The sequence below is a fragment of the Tetrao urogallus genome (assembly GCF_951394365.1).
Source record: "Tetrao urogallus genome assembly, chromosome: 25".
In the NCBI taxonomy this organism is placed as follows: Eukaryota; Metazoa; Chordata; class Aves; order Galliformes; family Phasianidae; genus Tetrao; species Tetrao urogallus.
The window spans coordinates 4,060,031-4,083,211 of record NC_136838.1 but is presented as its reverse complement, the minus strand read 5'-3'; the positions used below and the strand labels follow the sequence as shown (position 1 = coordinate 4,083,211).

The 23,181-nt window shown below is 45.0% G+C and overlaps 2 protein-coding genes across 2 annotated transcripts; both read right to left on the bottom strand.

The window, feature by feature from the left end:
• Window positions 1-13,497: 13,497 nt before the first annotated feature.
• Window positions 13,498-15,170, bottom strand: LOC306955490 (semaphorin-4E-like; the record flags this gene model as incomplete). Its single annotated transcript, XM_079546792.1, has 2 exons — window positions 13,498-14,126; window positions 15,134-15,170. 2 exons carry the CDS (start codon window positions 15,168-15,170, stop codon window positions 13,498-13,500), a joined length of 666 nt encoding a protein of 221 aa, XP_079402918.1.
• Window positions 15,171-15,432: 262 nt separating this feature from the next.
• Window positions 15,433-21,295, bottom strand: LOC306955489 (semaphorin-4D-like; the record flags this gene model as incomplete). The annotated part of the gene is made up of 12 exons (XM_079546791.1): window positions 15,433-15,603; window positions 16,033-16,148; window positions 16,602-16,824; window positions 17,163-17,319; window positions 18,368-18,543; window positions 18,847-18,998; window positions 19,316-19,426; window positions 19,572-19,671; window positions 19,980-20,078; window positions 20,283-20,342; window positions 20,675-20,820; window positions 21,193-21,295. The coding sequence occupies 12 exons, from the start codon at window positions 21,293-21,295 to the stop codon at window positions 15,433-15,435; spliced, it is 1,614 nt and encodes a 537-aa protein (XP_079402917.1).
• Window positions 21,296-23,181: the final 1,886 nt, after the last annotated feature.

Here is a 23,181-nt window from a genome sequence, read left to right as displayed (position 1 = left end):
AGCAGCAGCAGTACCTCAAGGTTAGCAAGCCTTACTCACACATTCACCCAGGGATCAGCATTCAGCTTGCAGGTAGAAACACAAACAGGACATCACAACCTCGTGTTCTGTCTACCAGATGGTCCTACACAACACAGCTGGTGTGGCAAAGTTAAGCTAATAATTAGTGGTTATATTATTTTTAGCCAGATTTGAAGTTTTCTTTCACTATCCCTTGGCACATGAGCAAACAGTTCATGGTGACTTCACCAGCTATATGATTCTCTGGCTGCTGTGCTGCTTGCCCTTCACAAGATATCTCTGACCTGGAGCTCTGGGAAAGCGGATGGATGAATAGATGGAGGATGGGTTTGGGCTGTGAACACAAGTGCCTTCCCCTCAGCACAGCTCTTCCTCCCTTGACTCATGCTTGGGAAGCACATCCTGCAGTGAGAGGTCATGCTGCAGGACTAAAAGCAAGTCACTTAAGAATGAATTAAAGGAAGCACTTCACCACACAATGTGCAGCTGCTGCACGAAAGCAAGCAGTGCCTGGATTCTGTAACCAGTAATATCCAAGCTGAACTAAGGAACTGAATCTCAGGCATCAGGATGTAATCTGAGCATTTCAAGAGGCAGGAAGAAATGTTTCCATGACACAACAGACCAGGTGCATCAGGGCTTGCAGTCTCCATTTTACTCTGTTTAAAACCCAAGGCACTGGCCATTTCCACACTTCAATTCAGTGAAGCCTGATGTGGTTGGACGTATCCCATGACTTCTTGCCTGGATAAAACAGCTGCAAACAAAGCATAGTCACAATCCTGTGACATGCAAGTCCCCGAAATCCAGAAATTTATTTCCAACCTATTTTAAGTTCTCACAGCTGCAATGAAGAGAACAAGATGATGACTGTACCTGGTGCTTTCTGAATGCATCGACAAAACTTAGGAAGGAAATCAAATTCTCCCTTTGACCTCCCTTTTTCCAGCTTTGTCCTCTGGTTACAGTCCTGACTCAGCTCTCTTATTCAGAAGAAGCCTGCGAAAGGGTGTGAACCAGATATTTCTGAACACTACCTCTGTCTGGTTTAATTCAGCCACAGCTTTTTTTCCAAATGAGACTCAAATTCTCTGGGCTGCACTAACAGATACTATAATTTACATGGATCATGACTTATCCTTCAAGACACAGAATTTACAGAGCTGGGGAAAATGAACGTTTCTGTGCCTTAGCCCCCAAGTCCTGGGCCAGTGTCAGAAAGAACAAAGGAAGGACATTACCTAGTTGTTGACATTTGTTAATAAGTGTAAGACAGGCCACAGGCCAGTGGAGTTAGTATACGTCTCTCCTCCAGCAGCTTCCTTCTCAGGTCTCCTAGCTGGATTGAGACTCCTTTTTGGTTTTGCCTCCACAGTGATTCATTTCCTAGCGATGGAAAAAGTCAGCTGTTATTTATCACACAGAACACAGACAGTGTTCAACCAGGCAGCACTTAGGGGGTTCGTTTGTCCCAAACTCACAGAGCTTGTAATTTGTAATGATCTCTCATCACTGAGCAAGTTTTCTTTCCCTGTCATGGGAGATAATTGGGTGAGCTGTGTAACTGGAGCAAATCCCTCTGGCAGCAGGAGCCAGCTGTTGGGAGTGGGCCATGGAGGAGCCTGGAAGGCTCTAATGTTTCCAGTCAAGCACACGTGACACTGGCTGCAGTGACACCATGATGGAAAGCCCTGCTCAGAGATCACCCCTCACACGCACAGCAGTTATTCCTGTGCTCAGCAGCAACGTCTGCTCCTGGAATCAATGGAAACCATCCTGCTGACTGCAGCGGGTTTCAGACCAAGCAATGGATCTGATGGCCCCTGCCACGTGCCCTGACTGAGCTCCCAGACCCTCCTGGAGATTTTCCTTCTCTGATTGCAGCAACAGTGCTGTAGTAGCACCTGGGTATTACTTTCCCTCTTAACACCAGGAACGGAAAATAAAATGCCACTGGAACGTCTATCAGAATATCAGAATCTTCACACTGGTTTGCTTATGTTTTTTCCACTTGCACGAGGCTGACTTGGCTGCTTGCTTACCCAGAACACAGATCAGGCATGCATGCCCGTTCCCTGCTCTCAGGTACGAGGAGCTATGCGCCAGGTATGCTGAAATTTGCACCACTGTTGGTGTCAGTGGGAAGGGAGCTCTGCTTTCATGCCATTCTGTGATCACTGCTGTCTCAACACTTCTCATGTGTTTGTTCCTGCCTTATGGTCTTCCCCAGAGCAACAAGACTTCATGCTGTCTCTGACAGGTCTTTCCCTTTCAGTTACAAATGTGAAAGTCACACAGACTTCACCAGCAAGCTGAGAGATACACCAGATGTGCTTTGCTTCCAACAGAAAGCAAACTGCCAGCAGCAGCAGGGCATGTCTATGACTTCACCTGCCTACTTGGTGCCAAGGAGGAAACTCCAGCACCCATCTCCCTCTGAGAGAATTAAAATATGCAGAATCTCCCAAAATTCTGTTTCACATCTCCCCTTTCCTTACCGTAAACAGGAACAATTGCTGCCAATTTGCAAGTCCCTAATAATGGATTTTTAAGATAGCATTATGAGACCAGCATGTTATTGCCTCCTCATAACCACCTGAGTACAGCAGCAGCCTGACATGTGAACAATGCTTTCTAGGAAGCAGTTCCTGAAGCTCTGTAGGTAATGACTGAGGAGAGCTTTGTGCTCTGCTTGGGAACAGCACTGAGATGTTCACACTCCTTTCTTGTGGAGGGGGAAAAAAAGATGGTTTTGTAAATCCAGCAAAATGATACAGAATACATCTAGGTAGTAAAATAATGTATTGCACAGGATGCAATGGAAGTGTGGAAGCCTTCCTTTCAGTACTCACATACTTGTTTGACAAGGTTAAAGCAGACATTACACAACAAAAGCTCTCCTAGGGTCTAAATGGTGAAGCACAAGAGAAATAGCAGGCAGCAGTAACTGCAAGAGGGGAAAAAAAAGCAAGGAATTGAGACTACACTGGTGTGAGAATAGGGGAGGTGAGCAGCTCTGGGAAGGTCCTGACAACAGAGCCTGTGCAGCCTGCAGATCGAGGGTATGCATCTAACAAGGCACCAGGGAGAATGGCTCTACCTTACCCTCTCTGAAGTTTCTCAGCAGAAGGGAACCACAGCAGGGTTTGGCACAGCTCGGCACAGCTGAGTGGGTTAGCAAGGAGGGGGTGCAAGGAATACTGCAGGGCACTGGCATCCCTGCTGGAGGTTCAGAGCAGGAAAAGCACAGGTGCTGAAAGCTGTATCTGAGATGCACGAGCGACGTACTGTCTGAAGAACACCCACCTGTGATCAGCTTGCTTCTGGCTGAGCTGCTGGCCCCTTGTCTCCGAAAACACTACAAAGCATTTAAAAATAGTCCTGAAAGTGCCTAGGATTCAAACTGCCGTGTTCTTTTTCCCACTACAGCTCTCTTTCCCCTTTTAAGTGTCTAAACTAGGTTCACCACACATCCCTAAATGCTGCCTCTTCTTTTCCTGCTCCCGGCTAGGAGTCCCTGTAACAACGAATCCAGCTGTTCTTTGTAACACCAAAGCACCTGGCTCCAGGATGTTGTCTGAGCACAAACTCAGCTACCTCCTTTTGTTGATTCTCCTTAGAGAAGCTGGAAGAAGGTCACTGGGTGTCTGGGGATGACATGGGAGCAGAAGGGATGGATCAATCACAGCTGATTTGCTCACCGAATGGAGTTCGACCCAGTGGTCATTAAGATGGCATACAAAAAATGCATGCTGGTCTCATTTCTACCTTGATTCTTATACTATTCTCATTGCTACAATGTCCAAATTGATTTCTTAATGAATAGCTGCTTATTTCACCATTGCAATGAGCAGATCATTATTTGTCCTCTTATTTTATGGCCCCAGTAGAGTTGCAAGGACTGAGAGAGCCAAAGGAACTGAGTTGGCCAGCACTGAGCAAGGGGCCTCACCATGTTGGGACACATCACTAAGCTGCCAAGAGCCTGGAGGAGAATACCCTGCAAGCAATGGCATGTGTCAAAGAGGTACAGATGGCATCAGTTCACTCCCTTGCACTAGTGCCATGTTTCACCTGTGGGGTATGCTGAGCAGAAAAAGTACCAAAACCTGGATGAGATTAAAACCAGTGCTGCTCTCCAATTCTGTGTAATCTGAACACATATGTCAGTAGATTTACGGACTGTCCTCGAGTGTCCTGGCTGGATACAGGCTCTTTATAGGCCTGCAAGCCTGTTCCTATGTAAGATGTTCTGAAGAAATCCAGTGCTTCTGCAGACAGAATGCGCCAGAGAATCTTCCCTGCAACAGAAAAGGATATAAGCCACCTCCCAGGGAGGCCTACAGCTACAGCTGTTCAGGGGCAGCACCAGGGGCTGGCACCAGCTCTGTTCCCCTGGAGCACTGCAGTGCATGTGCCACGTGGAGCAGCACCTCCCCAGGCACCACAGCACAGCACAGCATCCAAGCTGAAGCAGAGCTCCTGACAGCAGGGAGCTTGTCTGCCAGCTCTACCACACAGACCATCACACAGAGAGCTCTCAACACACATCTACACCTGCAGCGGGGAATCACCATCAATTCCTTTGCTTGACATGTCTTTAATGGAAGGATTTTACAAAGCATTTTCTCTAATCCTCACTAGATAAATACTCCCAATCCAGCAGATGGATCTAATAACCAAATAGAAATCAAAAAGCGAAGTGATTTTTCCATTTAGACCACAGAAGGCATAGACAGAGCTGGGAACAAAGCACGTTCCCACTGCCACCTCCAGCCACAACACCCAGTGTAAAATGCTATGAAGCAACATCCTCCACTCTAAGGAACAGTTTGTGTTGCAGGATGGGACAGCCAGGCTTTGGGAGAAATGTTCAGCAAGACATTTATCTCTGAGCCTGAATTTCAGGCACTGTGGCAGCTTCTGTGTTTCATTGTGTGCTGTCTTCTCTTTTTCAGCTGCCTGTTGGGTTCTTCACACAGCACGGTCTTCTCAGAGAAATGATGCTTTGCTGCATTTACTTTTGGGGAGTATTTCCAGTGCAAATACCACCTCTTTAGGAAAAACCCATTTGACAGTTACAGGCTCGCTCTCCTCAGTGGGTTCCCAACCCTAAGGGCAACTGCTAAAATACAGCCTTCCTGCCAGACCTCTTTGAAAGGAAAAGAGGGAGAAGAATAAACCCTTTTATTATTTTTTTTTCTTTAAACACTCTTTGCTTCAGATCTTTTATGGCACCCAGCAACGTCTTTGCTCAGTAGCTTCTACACAGGGCGTGGGGAAGTGTTTCTGCCTGCACCACTCCATTTGGCTGATGCTTTGTGTCCTTGCTTTTCTCCATTTTTCCTGTGCAATCTGGGGGATTTTTCCTACTGAGAATCTTTTATTTTTTTCTCCTTAGCAATTCTGGCCTCACAATCCTGTCTACCCACCCGAAACACACCTATTTAGTAAACCAAATTACTTACTACCTCCTGCCCACCTGCCCCCTTTGCTGCATGACCAGAAAGAAATCTTGTTATATGTGCTTTGGAAAGGAAAGCTTTTAGAGTCACCATTCCCCAAACAGATGCTGTTTAAAGCAGCAGCTGGGATGTGCTGAGGAGGCTGAGCTTGGTCCTCATTAACTGCATTTGCCTTGGTGTTCCTGGATGGGGTTCAGCCAAGGGCACCTCGACAGGTTCACATGCTGTTCCCCCTCTCTCTCATTGCAGCTTCTCTTTGCAGGGACATTCATTTGCTTGTCAGACAAGAAGTCTCTGCATTTGGATGCAGAGAAGGTGATAATTTTAAATATCTTGCTCTGCATCCAGGCAGTCCGTAGCCCCCCTTCATCTAAAATTGAGACAAAAATGCCGTATGAGGAACCACAAAGTACCAGCAGAATCGCTGGTTTCTGTGAACGATGGGCACAACAGTGCACAGCTACAAGGGCAGGGAGCAGCTCTGGGGTGTGATAGCAGCAGGACACCTTCAAGAGCACAGAGACCTAGGAACATGTTTTTGCACTGTGCCCTGCGGCTGTGCACAGCCATGTAAGTCCCCAGAAAAGAAGTCATCCGATAAAGGTCCATGGACAGCATTGGGTAAGGATTTCCCAGCTGCTGTGGTGGGAACTTTGCAGTTCTCACTGTTATCTTTCCTAAAGTTCTTTCCCTCCAAGGACAACTTTCCTGGACGGGTCCAGCTTGTGCAGAGCAGATGGGGGTACGTGAGAGCATGTGAGCACCAAAGATACGTGGCTCAGCTCTGGCGCCCGGCCCAGCACCACGCTGAGTCAGCTGGGAGGCCGTGCTGGCTGCATCAGGGCTCTGCCTGCTGCTGATCAGAGCCAGCACTCTCATGTGAAAAGCCCACTGTGCAGTGTGGTGCTGGGTAATTTGAGGGAGGGGCTGGGGGGGAATGCATTTCAGCCCACCAGGACCCGGTATTTCAAAAGGCAGAACTGGAGCATAGAGAGGATGTGAGAACCAGTTTCCTTCTCCACTGCTGTCTATCTTTGTTTCCTTTTATCTTCCCTCAGCAGCCTGAATAGCTGATGACTGCATGTCAGTGCTTTCTGAGGAAGTGTGGACTCACAGGACTGCAGAATCAAACCTCATTTCTTCCTCATTGTCTGTTTTCTGAAAATCTAACTTTTCCCAAGTCAGGGACTGGGTCTCACTACCTCCACAGCCTATGGAAGCTATTGCTTCCTCACAAATGGGTGCAGAGGGCGTGCATGGATACTGCCTGCTAGGATTTGGGTACTGGCCTGCAGGACGTGATCAGCAGACACTGAACTGCTGTAGTAACAAAGTTTGGGAAGGCTCGCTCACAGCCCTTTGCTCCAAACACCAGGCAGGTTTTCAGGCCCTCTTAGCTACAGCCGTGCTTTCATCCAGTGCTGCATCAGGTCACCTTGGGCGAAATGCTTAGATGCTGCTGGAGTCCAGGTGGGACCAGCAGAGACCACACTGCTCTACTGGCAGCCACACAGGGAAGGCTGAGCAGTGAAGCTCCGGCAGCGTTAGCTGGAAGCTGCCTGTGGGCTACTTTCCCTGTGGCCTCCCCCAACTCCCAAGAGATTACCCAGCAGGGTTTAGCACAGGAATGAAAAGCAGCTGCCTCCTGGCCTGTCTGCAGATAAAGGGCAGCAAAGGAATCCTGGCTGAATATGCTCCTGTTGGGAACAGCAGCAAGCACGCAAGGTCAGGCAGAGAGAACGGGGATCAAGGGCGTTTAAAGGCATACGTATCCTTTCCTTGTTATTTTTTTTCCCCTCTCTCAGAAACCAGTCTCTATCTACAGAGCATCTTGGTTGCTGAACACTGCAGCTGGGTGTCTGTAACACAACCTACACATTCACTTTCCTCAGACAACTATTCTGCTACTGAGCATCAGCAGTTCTTTCTTTTGATGCACTGCTGGAAGTCTGTAGAGCAAATACAGTTAGAAAACAGCAGAGCTAGACTGAAACTGAACAATTCTTCATACATTCCAGAAAAAAACACGTTCAGTAATAAAGAGAACCAAAGAAATGGACATAGACATGAACTCCAAAATGGATTCTACCTCTGCTTCTTGACTGGAAGCCACAGGACCCATCTGACAGGCACACGCCTGCTTTCCCTCAGCTCCTTGAGGTCTGCTGCCATTTTCAACCCATACTCACAAGAGCTCCAGGAGCACAACCAGCACAAGGGGCAGCTCTAGCTGCTGCTCACAGTGCAGTGGCACTACACATGAGCGGGTGAATTCTTTGATAAATGGGACAAACGGGAAAACTACACTGACCAGATTAGAAGTTTACCTACTTGTGCTTCTGTCTTCTATACAGTTAGCAGTCAGAGAAATGTAAGTGCCTACTGAAGTCTCAGCTGGATCCAACTATATTCACTTCCCTCTCAATCAAGTGTTAGTTACAACTATATTCTTCAGAGAGGAAGTGCTGATGTGTTAATACAAGAGTCCAAGGACAGTTTGTCTGTGGAAACCAGAATGTGATGTTACCAAAAACATTAAATATGGAGGAACAAAGCTCAGAATCCCTGCTTCAAAAATAAGTTAACTAAAGCCAATAGATCAAGCCAGAACGTCATTTGAAGGTGGTACACTTTTAATCTTTTGTATTGAGAGGAATCTAACTGCTGCTGAAAGCTACTTAATATCCCCATGTGATCAACGTACAAGTAAGAAGACCTTTTAACTTAGGAGATAAGTGGAAATATGGAATTTTGGGTGGAAATGTCATCTCTGGCTTAGTTTTGTTAGTACACTGCTACAGTTACACAGGGAGATCCAAGCAGACTGAGCTCAGAGCTTCTTCCCTGGGAACTGGTGGTCTGCAGTCACAACGACTGCTGTTAACCGTGGCTGTTCCAAGCAGGGTTCATTCCCACCTCTGGGAAATACACTGCGCTGTCACAAGCTGCCTGCCTGCTACGCCCTTCCTGGCACTTCCAGAAGTTTTACCGTAACTTTGTGCATCACAGGAAAAGTTACAGGAAAACAAGGCCACTTTCTGCTTTAACCTGGATTAGCACATACCCTGCCAACTTCAAAGGCTCTATGCCTGCTTCACGCTGCTGTCACTTTTGATTCCTCGCCTCTACCTGTTCTGTGTCTTGAAGGTGTGTCTGCCTGCTTGACTGTTTTATCTACACAGTCTATGAGGAATATCAGCAAGGGGAAAACAAGCCTCTAAGAATCTCACTTATTTGTCTCGTAATGCCAAACCCACACAAGTGGAGGGGGTTGATCAGACAGTATGCTTTCAAACAGCCACGAAGAGTTTAATACACAAGAAACTCCCAACAGTGTGTCAGGTCCTTCAATTTACATGACTGAGATTTATAAATAGGGCATAAATTAAATACCAGGCTAAGCTCCTGTTTCCATGCCAAAACCCACTGCCACATCCACACAGCATTATTTCATTACAGAACACTGGAGCAGAGGTTTTCAATCAGCTGTGTACCCGCTCAGAAATGCAAACAGGATCCATTTTCCTGAGCGCCAAAGTGACCACAGCTGAATAAAATCTCTTCACTCCCAACTTCTGGAAAAGTTTGTGAACACAGCCCAGACCCACCCAGGCTCACACTTTGGGTTTTGTACAACAAATGTATCACTAGAGGCTTCCCTTACACATGAGTTCATCTATAGAAGTTGCAGAGACTTGCAATTACGTACTTTTTAATAACAAAAAATGAAAAGCTAAGTCTAAACTTTAAAGCTCATGGTGTGTAGGGAAAAAAAAAAAAAAAAAAAGCAATATAAAACCATTTCTTTTGCAGTTACGTTAAAAATAGCTCAGCTGCCATGAATAATAAATGCAATTCAAGAATAATAAAGTGCCAGTCTCACCCCATCTCTGCCTGGGCGTCAGCTTCTTTTCTCTCCCGTCCTTTCTTCAGCTGCCTCAGATTCTCTCCACGTTGTGATTTATTTCTCCCTTCCTCTTTCTTTCTCTGTCTCTCTCCGGATCCGGATGCTCTTTAAATTTCCTCCGGAATTTCACTTTGAAATCTGCTAGCTTTGCGGTCGGTTTCCAACGCCCGGCAACCGCCGGCCGCGCGGGGCAGCGAGGGCAGGGGCGGCCCGGAGCCCCCCGACCTGCGGGAGCCCAAACCCAGCGGCGGCCCCGGGCGCTCCGCGGGGATGTCGGGCGCTGCCCCGGCCGCTGCGCTCCCCAGCAGCTCTCCCTGCGTTCTGGCTCCCGGGCTCCCTCCTTCCCTTCAGCATGGGAGGGGAGCAGCAGGATTAGGTGGTGCTTTTGCAAGCGCTTTCAGACAAAGCCGTCTGCTCGCTGCTGCTCCGGCAGCCCCGCAAGTTTCTCCCCGCAGCCCAAAAGCCCAGCCACCGCTGCCGCTCGTCCTCCAGGATCGCGATTTCTTTGTTCTCTCTCGTGTTGTAGTTTTTTGATTTTTTTTTTTTTTTTTCTTTCTTTCTCTCTCCTATTCGCTTCCTCCCTTCACCAACTGCCCCATCTCGGTCACATTTCTCCGCTCCTTCTCTCGACTTTATTCCAGGGGTCGGCGCCGGCTCGGCGGCACCACCTGCCGGGCACAGCGAGCAGAGCTGGGCGCTGCCGAGCAACGCGGGCACAGCTCAGTGCCACAGCCGGGCACAGCGGGCACAGCTCAGTGCCACAGCCGGGCACAGCGGGCACAGCCCAGGGGCACAGCTGGGCACCCACACGCCGAACGCTGCTGGATCACGGTTACTGAAGGGGCTCTGGCTACCCACAGGGAAAAGAAAAACAACAGCCCCCTCTGCCCCCCCCCCCCCCCCCCAAAAAAAAAAACCCAACCAAAAAGCAAACAAAAATCCCCTGCAATCTTAGTCTAGATATATTCTATCACAAATAGGTCGCTCCTTGTTCTGTCTTTCGTGATGCAGTTCATACAAGCAGAAAGTTAACACATGGCACGAATACTCTTAGGAAACAGTGAAACACTCCGAGAAGAAGGGATGCTGGGCAGGCTTGGGGAAGGAGCCTCGGTAGAGAGCAGGCAGTGCCAGCGTGCTGCTGCAGCCCAAGGAGCCGACACAGCCCTTGGCTGAGGTACCCAGGGGCAGAGAGGTGCCCAGCTCACTGAACGGCAGAGGGCTCACAGCAAAGCCATGAGAAAGAACTGCTCCATTTTGAAAGAATCAAAGTGCTGCAATCCATTCATCAAAGAAAAGCATACAGCGTGACTCTAACGCAGCCATAAAAGCTCCCCGGCAGAAATAAACTTTGAACAAGTGCTTTCCAGTTGAGCCAGCACAGGTACAGCATGGCCTGAGGGCTGGGAGCAGGAGCTGAACAGGTCAGCCTGGGGAAAAGCAGCATTTCCAACCACAAGGGCAGACACAGCAGCGATCCGGCCTGCTGAAAGCAGCAGAAGGCCCATCCAGGAATGGATATTTCACACCTGCTCTTTTGTAGCCTCTATCCAACAGCTCAGAGTAGAGATTCTGCACACAGCAGCTGTTCTGTAGGCAAGGCCCAAAGTGCACCCAGCCCGGCATTCCCACATGTAAGACAAACAGGATGGAGGCCTGCTTGTGAGCACTGCGTATTTTGTCACTTGTGACAGATCAGAGTGGAGTGGTACCAACTGCAGTGGGCAGGGTGAATCGGTTCTTCTGCCTGCAGTTATTCTCAGCTTTAAGTAAATTACATCAGTAACTGTGAGGCTGTGGATGAGTGCATGAGCTCACATGCAGTTTTACAGGTTTTTAGAGCAGGTCCAGTAATGAACCTGAAGCGTGGCTTTGGCACAACAGCATTCCTGCATTTCCTCCAGCATTCCACTCAGATCCTCACTGAACACCACTGCTCAGCTCCCACAAATGCCTGCATCACCTTAAAACATCCCACTACTCTAACGAAGCCTCTCATAAGCAGACAGCGCTGCTGAGTGACGCTGCTGGATCATCCCCACCTCATTTATGCTCTTTACTTATCAGGGCACTTTAATGGGAAATGTTCCCAAGAGAGATTTTGTTAATCCCATGCAGTTCTGCGCATTAATTTCTCCATGCATTAACCATTTTAGAACTTGCACCAAAGTTGTAAGCTTTGTACGAGTAATTTTGCAATAAAAGGTGGGAGCAGTGCTGTAACTCAATATTAACGGCACAAACACGAGCGATACCAACACTTCATGCTCTGCTTTCAGCATTTCAACTCCACTCTTTTCCCCAAGGCATTTAAAAGGGAGTTTTACTGAGGCAGGTGTAATTCTTTGTCTCCCGTGTCTTCTCTGCTATTGCTCACATTTGGGGCTACAGTTTGCTGCCAAAAATTTTAAGCGTAACATCAGATGAAGTCCGAGCTCTGCTTGAAATGATGGCAGCAGCTACGAGCACAGACTGCTGGAACCAGGAGAGCTGAGCTGTGCTGGGGGCTGTGGGGAAGGAATGTTTGCCCAGTGCTGTGCTGTGCTCAGATGGGTGAGGGCTAGACGTGAGTTGGAGCAGCTGCAGATGCTTTGAGCTGGCAATGGAACCAGCAGCTCCAGCTCTGCCCCAGCAATACTGAGCACCAGCAATGCTCCTGCTTCCTGTTCTCTGCCCTTCCTAAGTGCAACATGGGAACCAACGACACAGGGACTAGAAGTGCACTGAGGATACTAATGAAAGTAGGGCACAGTATCTTTCATATCGACCTGTTAACGGCAACTTATCTGCAACTCCTTGAAGCTAATTATTTTACACGTTTAAATTAGGGTAATTAGATCAGCAGGAATTGAACTAAAACCAAACGCTGGTAGCCTTGTGAGGATTTTCTGAAATGGGGTTCTGTATTCCATCTGCATCTCCTTCCACTGAGGGAAACGACTGAGTTCCCAGAGGGAAGCATGGAAATTTCGATCACTTCCTACATTATCACACATCACGTCCCATCTGCATCGTTAATTGCCATAAAATGCAGGGAGGGAGAAGGAATACAGGTAACAGAACCCTGCAAGGAAGTCGCTTCCCTTTCAAACTCCGAGACACTTCGGAGCCCCTCAGATCCAGCTTCCGCTCTGCGCTGGTAGTTACTGACAGGCAGCACAGCTCACCAACAGAACAGTCTTTAATTTTCAGATGTCCATTTCAGAGTTCTTGTCCATGCTCTGAGTGAGGCAGCACAGCCTTCTCTTCAGGAATCCAAAGGCAGAGAATCCGTGTTATTTTCCAAACAAGAAATTGTAAGAGAACTTTTATTTGAAAAATGAAAAAGAGTTTCAGAAAAAAAATGCTCAACTTTTCAATGCAACTTGGAATTCAACTTTCAGCTCCTTTAACAAAAGGAGCTGCACAGCTTGAGATCTGACCAAACCTTAGCAATAAATCCGCAACAATTTAGGCAGTATTTACATCAATTCACGCCTCTTCTGCACAGAAAAGATGCATCATAGTATCACTAAAAGTACATTAGAAAAATAAATGTATGGGAAGTTTTAAAAACAGTTAAATAAAGAGAAAAGAGAGGAAAATAGAGAAAGATGTGAAGACGACTCAGGGACTTCTAACAAAGCATTGGATCTGACACCAATACTATGGTCAGTGACAAGTAATCTAACCTGATGAAAAATGAGGGTAGTAGCAACCTCTCGGGGCATTGGGAGACTTAATTAGTTGCTATTCGTAGATTAAACACAACGTCTGAAGGTGAAAGGCACTAAATGCTAAGTATTATTAGCTTCTGAAGTATTAACTTCTGTAATTGGGCGACTCCAACAATACAAAAAAGTGGATCAGTGTCAATTTTTGATTAAAAAAAATTTATTCTTATGGTTCTAATGTGTCAAAAAGGCATTTTGCTTTTAAAAGTACCAGCTGCTAACACGACTGTGCAACACACAATGCTGCTTGAAACCTTCAGTTCTGAGCTTCTGACTCCTACCCAAATTGACATTCCACGTTCCTTAGCAGGAAACCTCATCTGAAGCAAGCAGCTCCACGAGCTGCACACACTGCACTGCGCTGCACTCCTTGAGGAAAACTCACAAGCATTTATTCATTAAGAAAAGGCACGTCTGCTTGTACTGCTGAGCTCTCTCTTACAGCCCCTGATCTTTCTGTGGTCAGTTCTGGATTTTCCAAGTCTGCATTGGTGTCTTTGGAGCTGGTTTCTCCGATCCTCCAAGGCAGAGATATATGGCCCTTGTAGAAATTCCAAATGAACAAGAAAAAGAAAAGAGCAGCAAAACCTGCACCCAGGAGTTTTAAAACAAGATTCTCCTTTTGGCTGCCCACAAATTTCTGTTTTGGTGCATCTTTCAGTAAATAAGTTGATACTGAGGACTGAAATCCCACAGCTTCTCCTTCGTTATTGCCATCTGTTGCAGCATTAACATTTGCCTTCTCTGTACTCTGCTGTGCATAAAGGGCATAACGGGCCACAGTGACAAAGAATTCCTTTGCTCTGGATGTCTCTACTGAGAGGCAATCATAGAATCCAGTCTCAGCCGCTGTCGCATTAAGTATTGCTATCCCTCCATCATACAGGAGGTATTTAGAGTCCTTATCCTGAATTCGGCTCCCATTGAACTTCCACACTACTCTTGCCAGATTTGAAAGAGGAACACATTTAAGATGAACATTGTTTCCAAGAGTAAAGAGGTGTTTTCTCACATCATTCTCTGCAATTATGAAGATAATGTTTTAAGTAAGAACACCGAAGATTTAGCTGAACGTACAAAAGCAGATGCAAGCTCAGAACACATCACTGAACCTGCCAGTCTGAAAACAGGTAATGGACTCATAAGCAAAGACAAAGAAATCCCACAACTAAGAGGTCCAACATAGGGGCAGGGTGCCTCTGCTGGCCTTACTCCTGCTGAGGTGTAACCAAAAGATACGGGACCAGAAGTTTTAATCTGCTTTTGGCTCACCTTCAAATGTGGGCACACATAAACAGATCAATCTTTGTATGCCTCAGTTCTTCTACTTGTTAATGACACAGCTTCACGGATCTGTCTGTGTACATCTGTGAAATGTTTATATTAGGTACTTTAAAGTTTCTCAATTGGCCCAATGAGTGCCCTAGTGTCATTTGTGGTGTACTCTCAGACAAGACTACAGACAACAGACTTTAAAAAGACATAAGGGGAGGTAAGAGAGAGATTTTGTGATATTGACAGAAGCCATGCACCTTGCAACTCATTACAAAGTCAGTGAATAACAACAAACACATGTGAAATTCCACATTTAAAAGAACACCAATTTCACTAAAAATAAGTATTTTCAATGGCTGATAACAAATCATCTTCTTTTTAAGTGTACTTTTGAATAGCTTTTGTGGTCTGCCTGCAGAACAGCATCCTAAAAGCAGTGACAGATTTAATATAGGACAGGTAATGCATCATGTGATTTCTGCAAAGTGCACGTGGGAGGGAAATGAACACACACACACACACACACACACACACGCTTCCTGAGTTTCAGCCTGAATGAAAGGGTTAAGATCATTAGGTGGTACTAATTGTGGGGTTTTTTTCCTATCTTTATTATTCACAAAGAGCAACAGTGAGTATGATTGTAATTCTGTGGTTTTCTACAGTGTAAGGATCCCAGTGACCACATGCTGAACAAACATTTTGGTTGCATGATGTTAGAAGACTCATTTTTCAAATAAAAGCTCACATACCTGCACTAAAGCAGCCGGAAGCATCCCCGTATTTCATATTTTGAATTAAATTCCTGGGAAAACAAAAACATCAACAAAACTGTAACAACCAGAGAGATGTTCCACCATTTCTAGGAACCACCCCAGTTTTGTGTTGCAAGCAGTAGGAGCGCACTTATAAAGCAATCTGGCAGACCTGAATGACCTGCCTGGATGCCCACCTGTGCGACCTGCTGTAGGGAACCTGCTTTGGCAGGGGGGTTGGACTCGATGATCTCTGGAGGTCCCTTCCAACCCCCACAGTTCTGTGGTTCTGTGACTTACTGTGTATCAGCAGGCTGATGTGGCAGCAGAACACAAGCGTGGGCAGCCTGAGACCAGGCGCAGTACGGGTCCCTGGCCAGGACACAATCCAAGCAGTGCTTGTAGCGCTGGCAGCCCGAAACTGGAAGCTGCAGCACTGCAGACAGGGACCCCACATAGAGCATCCCCTAGAAACGCAGGAGGGAGGTTTCATTTCATAATGGTGAATGAGATTTTAGATTGCTATTTTCTAACGTGGATTATATTATTTCCTAGTACTTATTAAAAAAAAAAACAACACAGTAAACTAAAATCCTTGAAGGAATGAATGCTGATATAAATGAGAAAAAACAGCTCTGTGTAACATGTAAAACAAGAGTTCCTTCCCTATTTCTTTTAATGACCATAAGGCTTGCAATAAATATTCTTACACTAACATGCTCTTTTTCTATAGATAAAAACATGTATTATGTTTCTGTTTTTAGCTAATATGTGATGGAAAAAGAATTATGAGTTATTTACAGGCTACCTAAGGTCAGAAGAACACTAGAGAAGAGCCAGGCCTGAGGCAAGTCATTACAGCAGTCGCTTCCCATACGCAGGGACAGCAGCTCTACCTTTTTAGCAGACAGCTGCAGGAACTGCACAGGCTCAGGGGACAGAAACAGCTGCAGCTCTTCCACAATGAACATTTCTCCATCGCAATTGAGAGCTTTATGCAAATATCCATCATCTACATAAAAATAAATGCATCTTTATCTATGGACTTGTTTAAACATTGCATAACATTTTAGCCTGATAATTCACATTCAAATTAGGTGAGATGGAGCAGACATTCCTGGGCATAAGGAATTTATGAAATTCTTCAAAGCAATGTTTATTTTTTCTTTTAATGATGATTTTTTTTTCCCCCCAGAGAAAAAAGACCTCAAACAATCCCTGAATTTGCAAATATCGTTCTGTGAAGTCTCCTTTGATATGGAAAGTTTCTAAAGAGAACCTTTTAATGTCCAACAAGCCAAAACCATTTAATCTAACTGGTATGAAAATATTCAACCAGCAAGACAGCTCCTGAATGCAAAACTTCAAACAAAGCTAATGAATTCTGTTATTTTTTGAAGCGCAAAAAAAATCTGTCACAAAATACAGAAAGATGAATAATATCTTCCAAAATTAAAACCCTCACCTGTTCCTAGAAACATAACATCGTAGGTCTGCTTATCCAGGCCAGTAACTCTGTCTACCACAATCCTGGTGTAGTTTGAGCTCCTCTTCAGCAGCGCTGGCCTACCACCAACTGGATTTACAGAGCCATCCATCAGAGGGTGATCTCTAGCAAACTGCAGGACTTTGTCAGGCAGGTCAGAAGATGTATTATACCCCAGATTCCGGGCAAAATTATCAATACACTGGAAACAAAACATGTTACAACTGATTACAATTGCTTTTACATCTCAGCAAGGTATGTGAAAAACACTGAATTTTCTTCTAAATCCTGGTATTTCCATTTAGCTCCAAACATGAACAGTCATGATTTTCTCAAACAAACCAGTTAATAACCCCACAGCTCCTGCAGAACAGAACTGCAGAGCAGCTGTCCTGAGAGAGGCCTGTGACAGAGCGAGCAGCTCTCTGCTGATTAGAAACACAGCATTTATATTGGTAAAACAGGCACTAATGCTTTGCTACCAAAAAAAAAAGATGAGAGCAACTATTGTTTAATTAGAACAAGGAAAATTGTATTTACAGCACCAGGACGTGGAACTGGCACCTCTCCTCTAAACGCCATCCATCTAACGTGGGAATGCTCCACAGCTATGGGGCCCCTGTAGCTTCCTTTGGAGAAGGCTTCCTGAATGCCTGCCATGCTGTACGCACACACAGCTGATACGTCCAACCTGCCCCTGAGAAGAAAGAAACAGAACTCCTGCAAAATAAAAGCAGGTTTTACATGGGAAGAAACACTACAAAATAACCAGATTGAAAGAACAAACGTATATAGAAAGAAGTAGTGTAAAGTAACCCAGTCTCCACAATGCACACATGTAAAAGTAAAAAAATACCTATTTCTATGTTGCAGTTTTCACGATTCCCTGAAGGAATAAAACAAAGACATTCACAAAATATTGTATTAAATAGGTTTCTGTTAAAAATCATATAACCACCCTCCAATAAATTGGAATAGGTAACAAAACGAGGACCTTTTAGACAAATTCTGTGTCTCTTTACCACACCCAAAGGAATAAATGCTGTGACAGAACAGAACCTGCCAGCAGGAATAAGCTAACAGGTGAACAGGTGGCAGCAGGTTAAGCCATGCAGTGCTGATGAACTGCATTCTGAGCATCCTGATGCTTTGACAAACCATGCAAGTTACTCGTGGCTACTGTGGTATTTTTTGACAGGCAAAGTTGGAGACACTTTGTCTTACTCAGAGCAGTAAGAAAAAGTCAGCAAATCGTAGAACATGAAAGCAGTCTGGAGTTCTGGCTTTGTTTTCACCAAACATCACACATACAAGCAGGCCATGACAAATGCTGCTTTTGGAACAGAAGAATAATTCTGCACCCTGAAATGTCAGGTATTTCCTGTACTGCAGTGTACACCAGAACCCAGGGCTTTGTGTAATTAATTATGCAATTTTGAACATAATTACTCCACTATCTGAGTGGAGAAAACATAACTCTCGAGATCTGACTTAGTAACAGCTTTGGATTAGTGCTCAGTTGATGGTCTTGGAACCAATCCCATCTTGTTTCAGAAGGTGACAGTGTTTGCTCAGTCTGATCGTGCTGTAAGAAAAACAAACATGGGCCAATTAAACACGCAGAGTAAGCAGCTGAGAGCTCCTCGTTCTGAGTGACCACCACAAGGCCCAGGCTGTTAAAACTGAAGCAGAGCCCTTATTCAGCTCATCACACACTCAGCAGCACACGAAGCCTTCTATCTTACCACTGCTGGGAAAAAATTCCGTAAAAGACGCTGTCCTGCCACTTCTCTCTCCTAAGGAAAAAGATGTCCTGAATGATATTGAAATGGAAGTCGAGTTCTGTAATGGAGCAGGAAAGTCGGGCTTTTAAAAACGAAGTCCATCTTCTCTGCAGTAAGCGCTTCCCACCAAGGTCACCCTAAATAAAAGAACACCATCAACACTGGAACACATAAAACGTAGATTATCATCTGATAATATTGCTGTAGTAAAAAAAAATATAGCTGTCCTTTCAATACAAATCTCAGTTCCAAGACCTAGAAAAAAGGCTTAAACGTCAAATGCAAGCTGAGCAGCTGGTTTCGTAGCATGAAAGAAAAGAGGGAGAAAATTCAGGAGTAAAACATACCGAATTTTGTTTGGCTAAAACAACATTAAACGCTCAACTACAAAACTTAATCTGAAATACTGTAAACAAAATCTTTATATTTCAAACACTAACTTTGCAGATTCGGGCAATTCTGGACACCAGAATCTTGTCATAGAATTCAAACTCAACAGCTGTTTCAGTGAAGAACACATAAATTTTATCATCATCTCCATCTGGACTAAACTCACTTTCAGGTACTATTTCCATGCCAACAAAGCTTGGTTCTGAAATGCATAAATACAAAAAGCAATTTAAGTTAGCACTAAGAAATCTCACAAACAACAGATATTGATTTAACAGTAAGTCTAATTAAAGTTAAGAGTTGAAAAGTATTTATGAATATGAAAAATTAAAAGAAGGAATTGCATTTTAAATGGAGAGAGGCAGAGGCTTGCCTCATCACTGCAGATCTCAGGCACAATGTTTTGAATTCCCATTTCAGGCTGCTGCCAACCCAACATAACACACTGTTACATTCTAGAGATGGTTCATACACCAACAGATGCTCTCTTGAGCCTGAAGTATGCATAAAGCTTCTTACCATTTAGCCAAGACGTTTTAAATTCTGTTCTTACAGGATTTTGCATGCTGCGAAGTATTATAGGTTCTGTTCCCAAGAAATTATTTGAGGTAGCTGAGTAAAATGCCCCATCTGTAAAGGTTTGGAGAAAACGAAAAGCATCAAGTTCTTTACTTTAAAATACAAAGGCAAATCTTAAGGAACAAATGGGTTGATATTCAAAAGCAGAATGAAGATAACAAAAAGTCTTCAAGGTTGTACATCGGTGAAAACGCACCTACAAAAACAGCTGCATATTTCAGAGTTGGCTCAAAAGGACATTTCCCTCTGCTCTCTTCAGCTCTTCCTTGCAAATGCATCTTTGTCCTCTGGATAACCTAAGGCAAGCAATCACTTTGATAGGATGAAGAAAACATCCTTTCAGTGTATTAACATGGGCAAATTGGCAATGAATTAACAACTGGCAAATGCACTTAAAGGAAAACGATCACAGAAGTAACTACAGAAATGTGAATCTCGTGCAAAAAGAAACAGCATCTGGGCAGACGTTTTCTTGGTGTTTCACGTGTTTATGAGAGAACCAGGAGAGTTTCGAATTTTCAACTGAAACATTCTTAGAAAGGCGTTTAAGAATCTGCCACGACTTGAGCTCCTTCCAGTAAAACCCACATTCAAATCTAATTACCATGTGGTCACACAGCGGGTGATAGGCGTTTGTCCCACAGACATACAGGTGGGAATCATTGATCTTACGCAGGACGAGGATGTAGTTTTGGCACCTTATCTAAAACAATGAAGCAAAACAAAAGAGCACACTCAAATCCTGTGACAGATTGCATGCGAAAACTTTCTTGTCTTAGCAGCACACAAACAAACCCAACAGGTTTAAATGAACTTTATTTTAGTTCTTTACTAAAAAGAAACATCAAACTGCAGCCATTTTGATTTTAGCTAATAAGCTGGGGGAGGAAACTAAGGTTTCACCCACCTTGTCCTTGCCTCTACGAATACATTCCAGTTGTCTTTCCTGTGTAGCAAACCAGTGTTCCTACAGAATGGACTTCTTAGTTGGTATGCTGCAAAACTTAGCTCAAAATTACGCGTAAAAAGAAAATCAAAGGAAACTTAACACTGAATATACTGAGGTAAATAAGCACTTTTCTAGATGCCTGTGTAAAGTGCAAGGTGCTGTAAAAAACAACCTGGAAAGAGGTATAAAAGGGGCTTCAAAAATAAGAGTTAGCAATAAAGCTTCAGGATTTGAAATGTAAAATTATATATGTTAAAAGCAGCATATTAGATCCAAATAAATAAATCCACAGTCAAAGTTTTGCTTTGATTTTAAAAAAGGATGAAAATAAAGGCAGGTCCTTCACTTACCCTGGCAGTTTCTCTGGAAATGTTATTCAAATCAAGGGCAGATATTACATCCCTGCCTCCAACAAACAGCCTATCAGTTTCTTCATCCACAAGGAGAGCGGAGACATTGGACAAGCCTTCTTTCACAAACATTTCTGCATTTAGAGCTATGAAACACAGACGTAATTTTAAAGCAAATTATCACTGGGAACTCAGTGTCATGTAGTAAGAATTCCAGGTTGAAAATAAATAATAACCAAGCAATGTGAAAGCTTATACTTACTTCCAAAAGAGTTTCTAAATAATCCAAAGTATTCAGATAAGCATATGTATATTCTTTCCACAATTTAACACGGGAAGAATAAACAACACTATCATTATTACACTACATTTGGGCATTCCTGAGTCATTTACATGAATGCAAGTAAAACACTGAGGTGAGACAGTCAATAGCATCCCTTCCTGCCCCTAGTAAGAAATGAACCCCCAGTACTGTTTTATGTTTCTTTCTGCTCATCAAATGACTCCTTTTCACTTACTTTGGTATTTTACTGTTTTTCTGGGAATGCAGTTCCCAACAGATGCTTTTACCTCTTGCATTAATTGCAAAACAAGGCAAAGGACAACAGCAGTGCCACCCATTTCCTGAGACTCAACTAGAAAAACGTTTTTCCCAGCTTTTACTCCTTGTTATAATCACAATTTCTTCATGGTTCTTGAAGACATCCTGCTGACGACCTCCAAAGCAGGTATTTCCTGATAATCCTGGCAGTAAACCTCTAAAGTGCTCCAGCAAATCCCAAGCAAAACCAGAGCTAGGCAGCAGTCACCTGCAATTACAGAAAGCACAATGCCAGCTTCCACACCTCTTTTTGTAAAGAATCTCTGCTTTTTCCAATTTCAACTGTGTGCAAATGGCAACACCTGAGGAATCCACTGATGTAAGCCAAAGGAAGTAACTTTAGGAATTAAATGAAGTTAATAAATCACGTTGGAAACTTCAGAATGCTATTAAATAAATGTCTGCCACTGTATTGTAACCCAGGCTGTGACTGCCATGGACAGACAATGCCCACGCCTTGGCTGAGGCATTTTCCGGGCCAGCAGCACAGACCGTGGCATTTGAGAACCAATTTCTTCTGACCAGCATTGATTGCAGCCCCTGGGATGGCTGCTCAAAGCACCACGCATTCACAGCCATCCCATCTCGCCTGTATTGCAGTGGACAAATCTCAATTCCAACCCTGGTTCCCACAGCAAATTCAGCTTCAACCCCTTCCCTCGGGGACCACATCCCGAGGGTGTGGCAGGGCAGTCGTGCCCCGTTAGCCTCCACCAGCTACCCCTCAACCACACATCATCCCACCACGCTCTACAGCCCCCTAAGAACGCGTCCAGCAGCCCGCACCGCAACGCCCGAGGCCGGCTCCCCTCAGCCCACGGACCCCAAGATGGCGGCCCCTCCCTCAGCTCCGCGCCCGTTGGCGCCCCGCGCTGCGCTCACGTGACGCTCCCCGCCTGCGGGCGGGAAGGCGGTGCCGCGTGAGGTGCGCTGTGTGGAAACCCGAAGAAATCCGAAGGAAATCATCATCGTCGGTCCCTAATTAAGCTTTTTCCTTTCCTGACACTGGTTTCTCGAGCAGTGTTGGGACTGAGATACTGATAGTCAGCAGGAGCAGTTGCTTTTCATTTCTGTGTCAAATGACACACAAAACAATTCATCTTTCTTTATCGTTTCTATGATACAGTTTTATGCACTGCTTATGTGCAGGAGTAAGCTATGAGTTTGGAAAAGACATACAAATCAAATACGCGTGAAGCTGATTTGTGTCTTCTCAGTGACTGACAGCGGCCAGATAAGCAGCGAAATAAAGCCTGGGCTGCTCAGTGTGGGGAGCGCTGCAGCTGAGCAGCATGCAGAACCCCGCCAGTACTTAACGCACAGCGACTGACAGGGCATCAAACAAAGTCAGCGCTTTGGGTTCTCAGTCCTTTCTCCTTACGGATGGCTTTTCGTACTTCTGATTTCCTACCCACCAGCTCTGTCTCTAGAGGAGGTCTTGCAAACCCGTACAGATTGTTAACCCCAACAACAAACCAGGCTGTAAGGAAGTTCTGCCAAGCGGGCAGCTGTTAAAAATAAGATTTCCTTGCATTCCATTTGTTGCTTTTCCGTTGTGTTGTTATCCAATGAAACCCAACCGGCCCCTCGGAGCACAGCCTTGCTAGGAGGGAATCTTCAAGAAAACGAGCACAACCTTCTAATGGCAGGAATGAGGCACAAGAAGCTCAGAGAACACACTGTGTGCCAGTGCTTTCTTGATCAGCAGTAACTTTATTGCCCACAGACAACGCAAACATTTTCCACGCTTGCTGCAATTCAGCAAGTCACCTAAAAGTTGACAAAAACCATTTATCCCACAAGTCCCCTGTTGCTCTTTGAGCATGTTCTCATCTAAGGATTCATTACTGCCCAGATCTACAGCCTGGTTGTGATCGGCCGCTCAGTTGTGAGATATGCAGAAAGA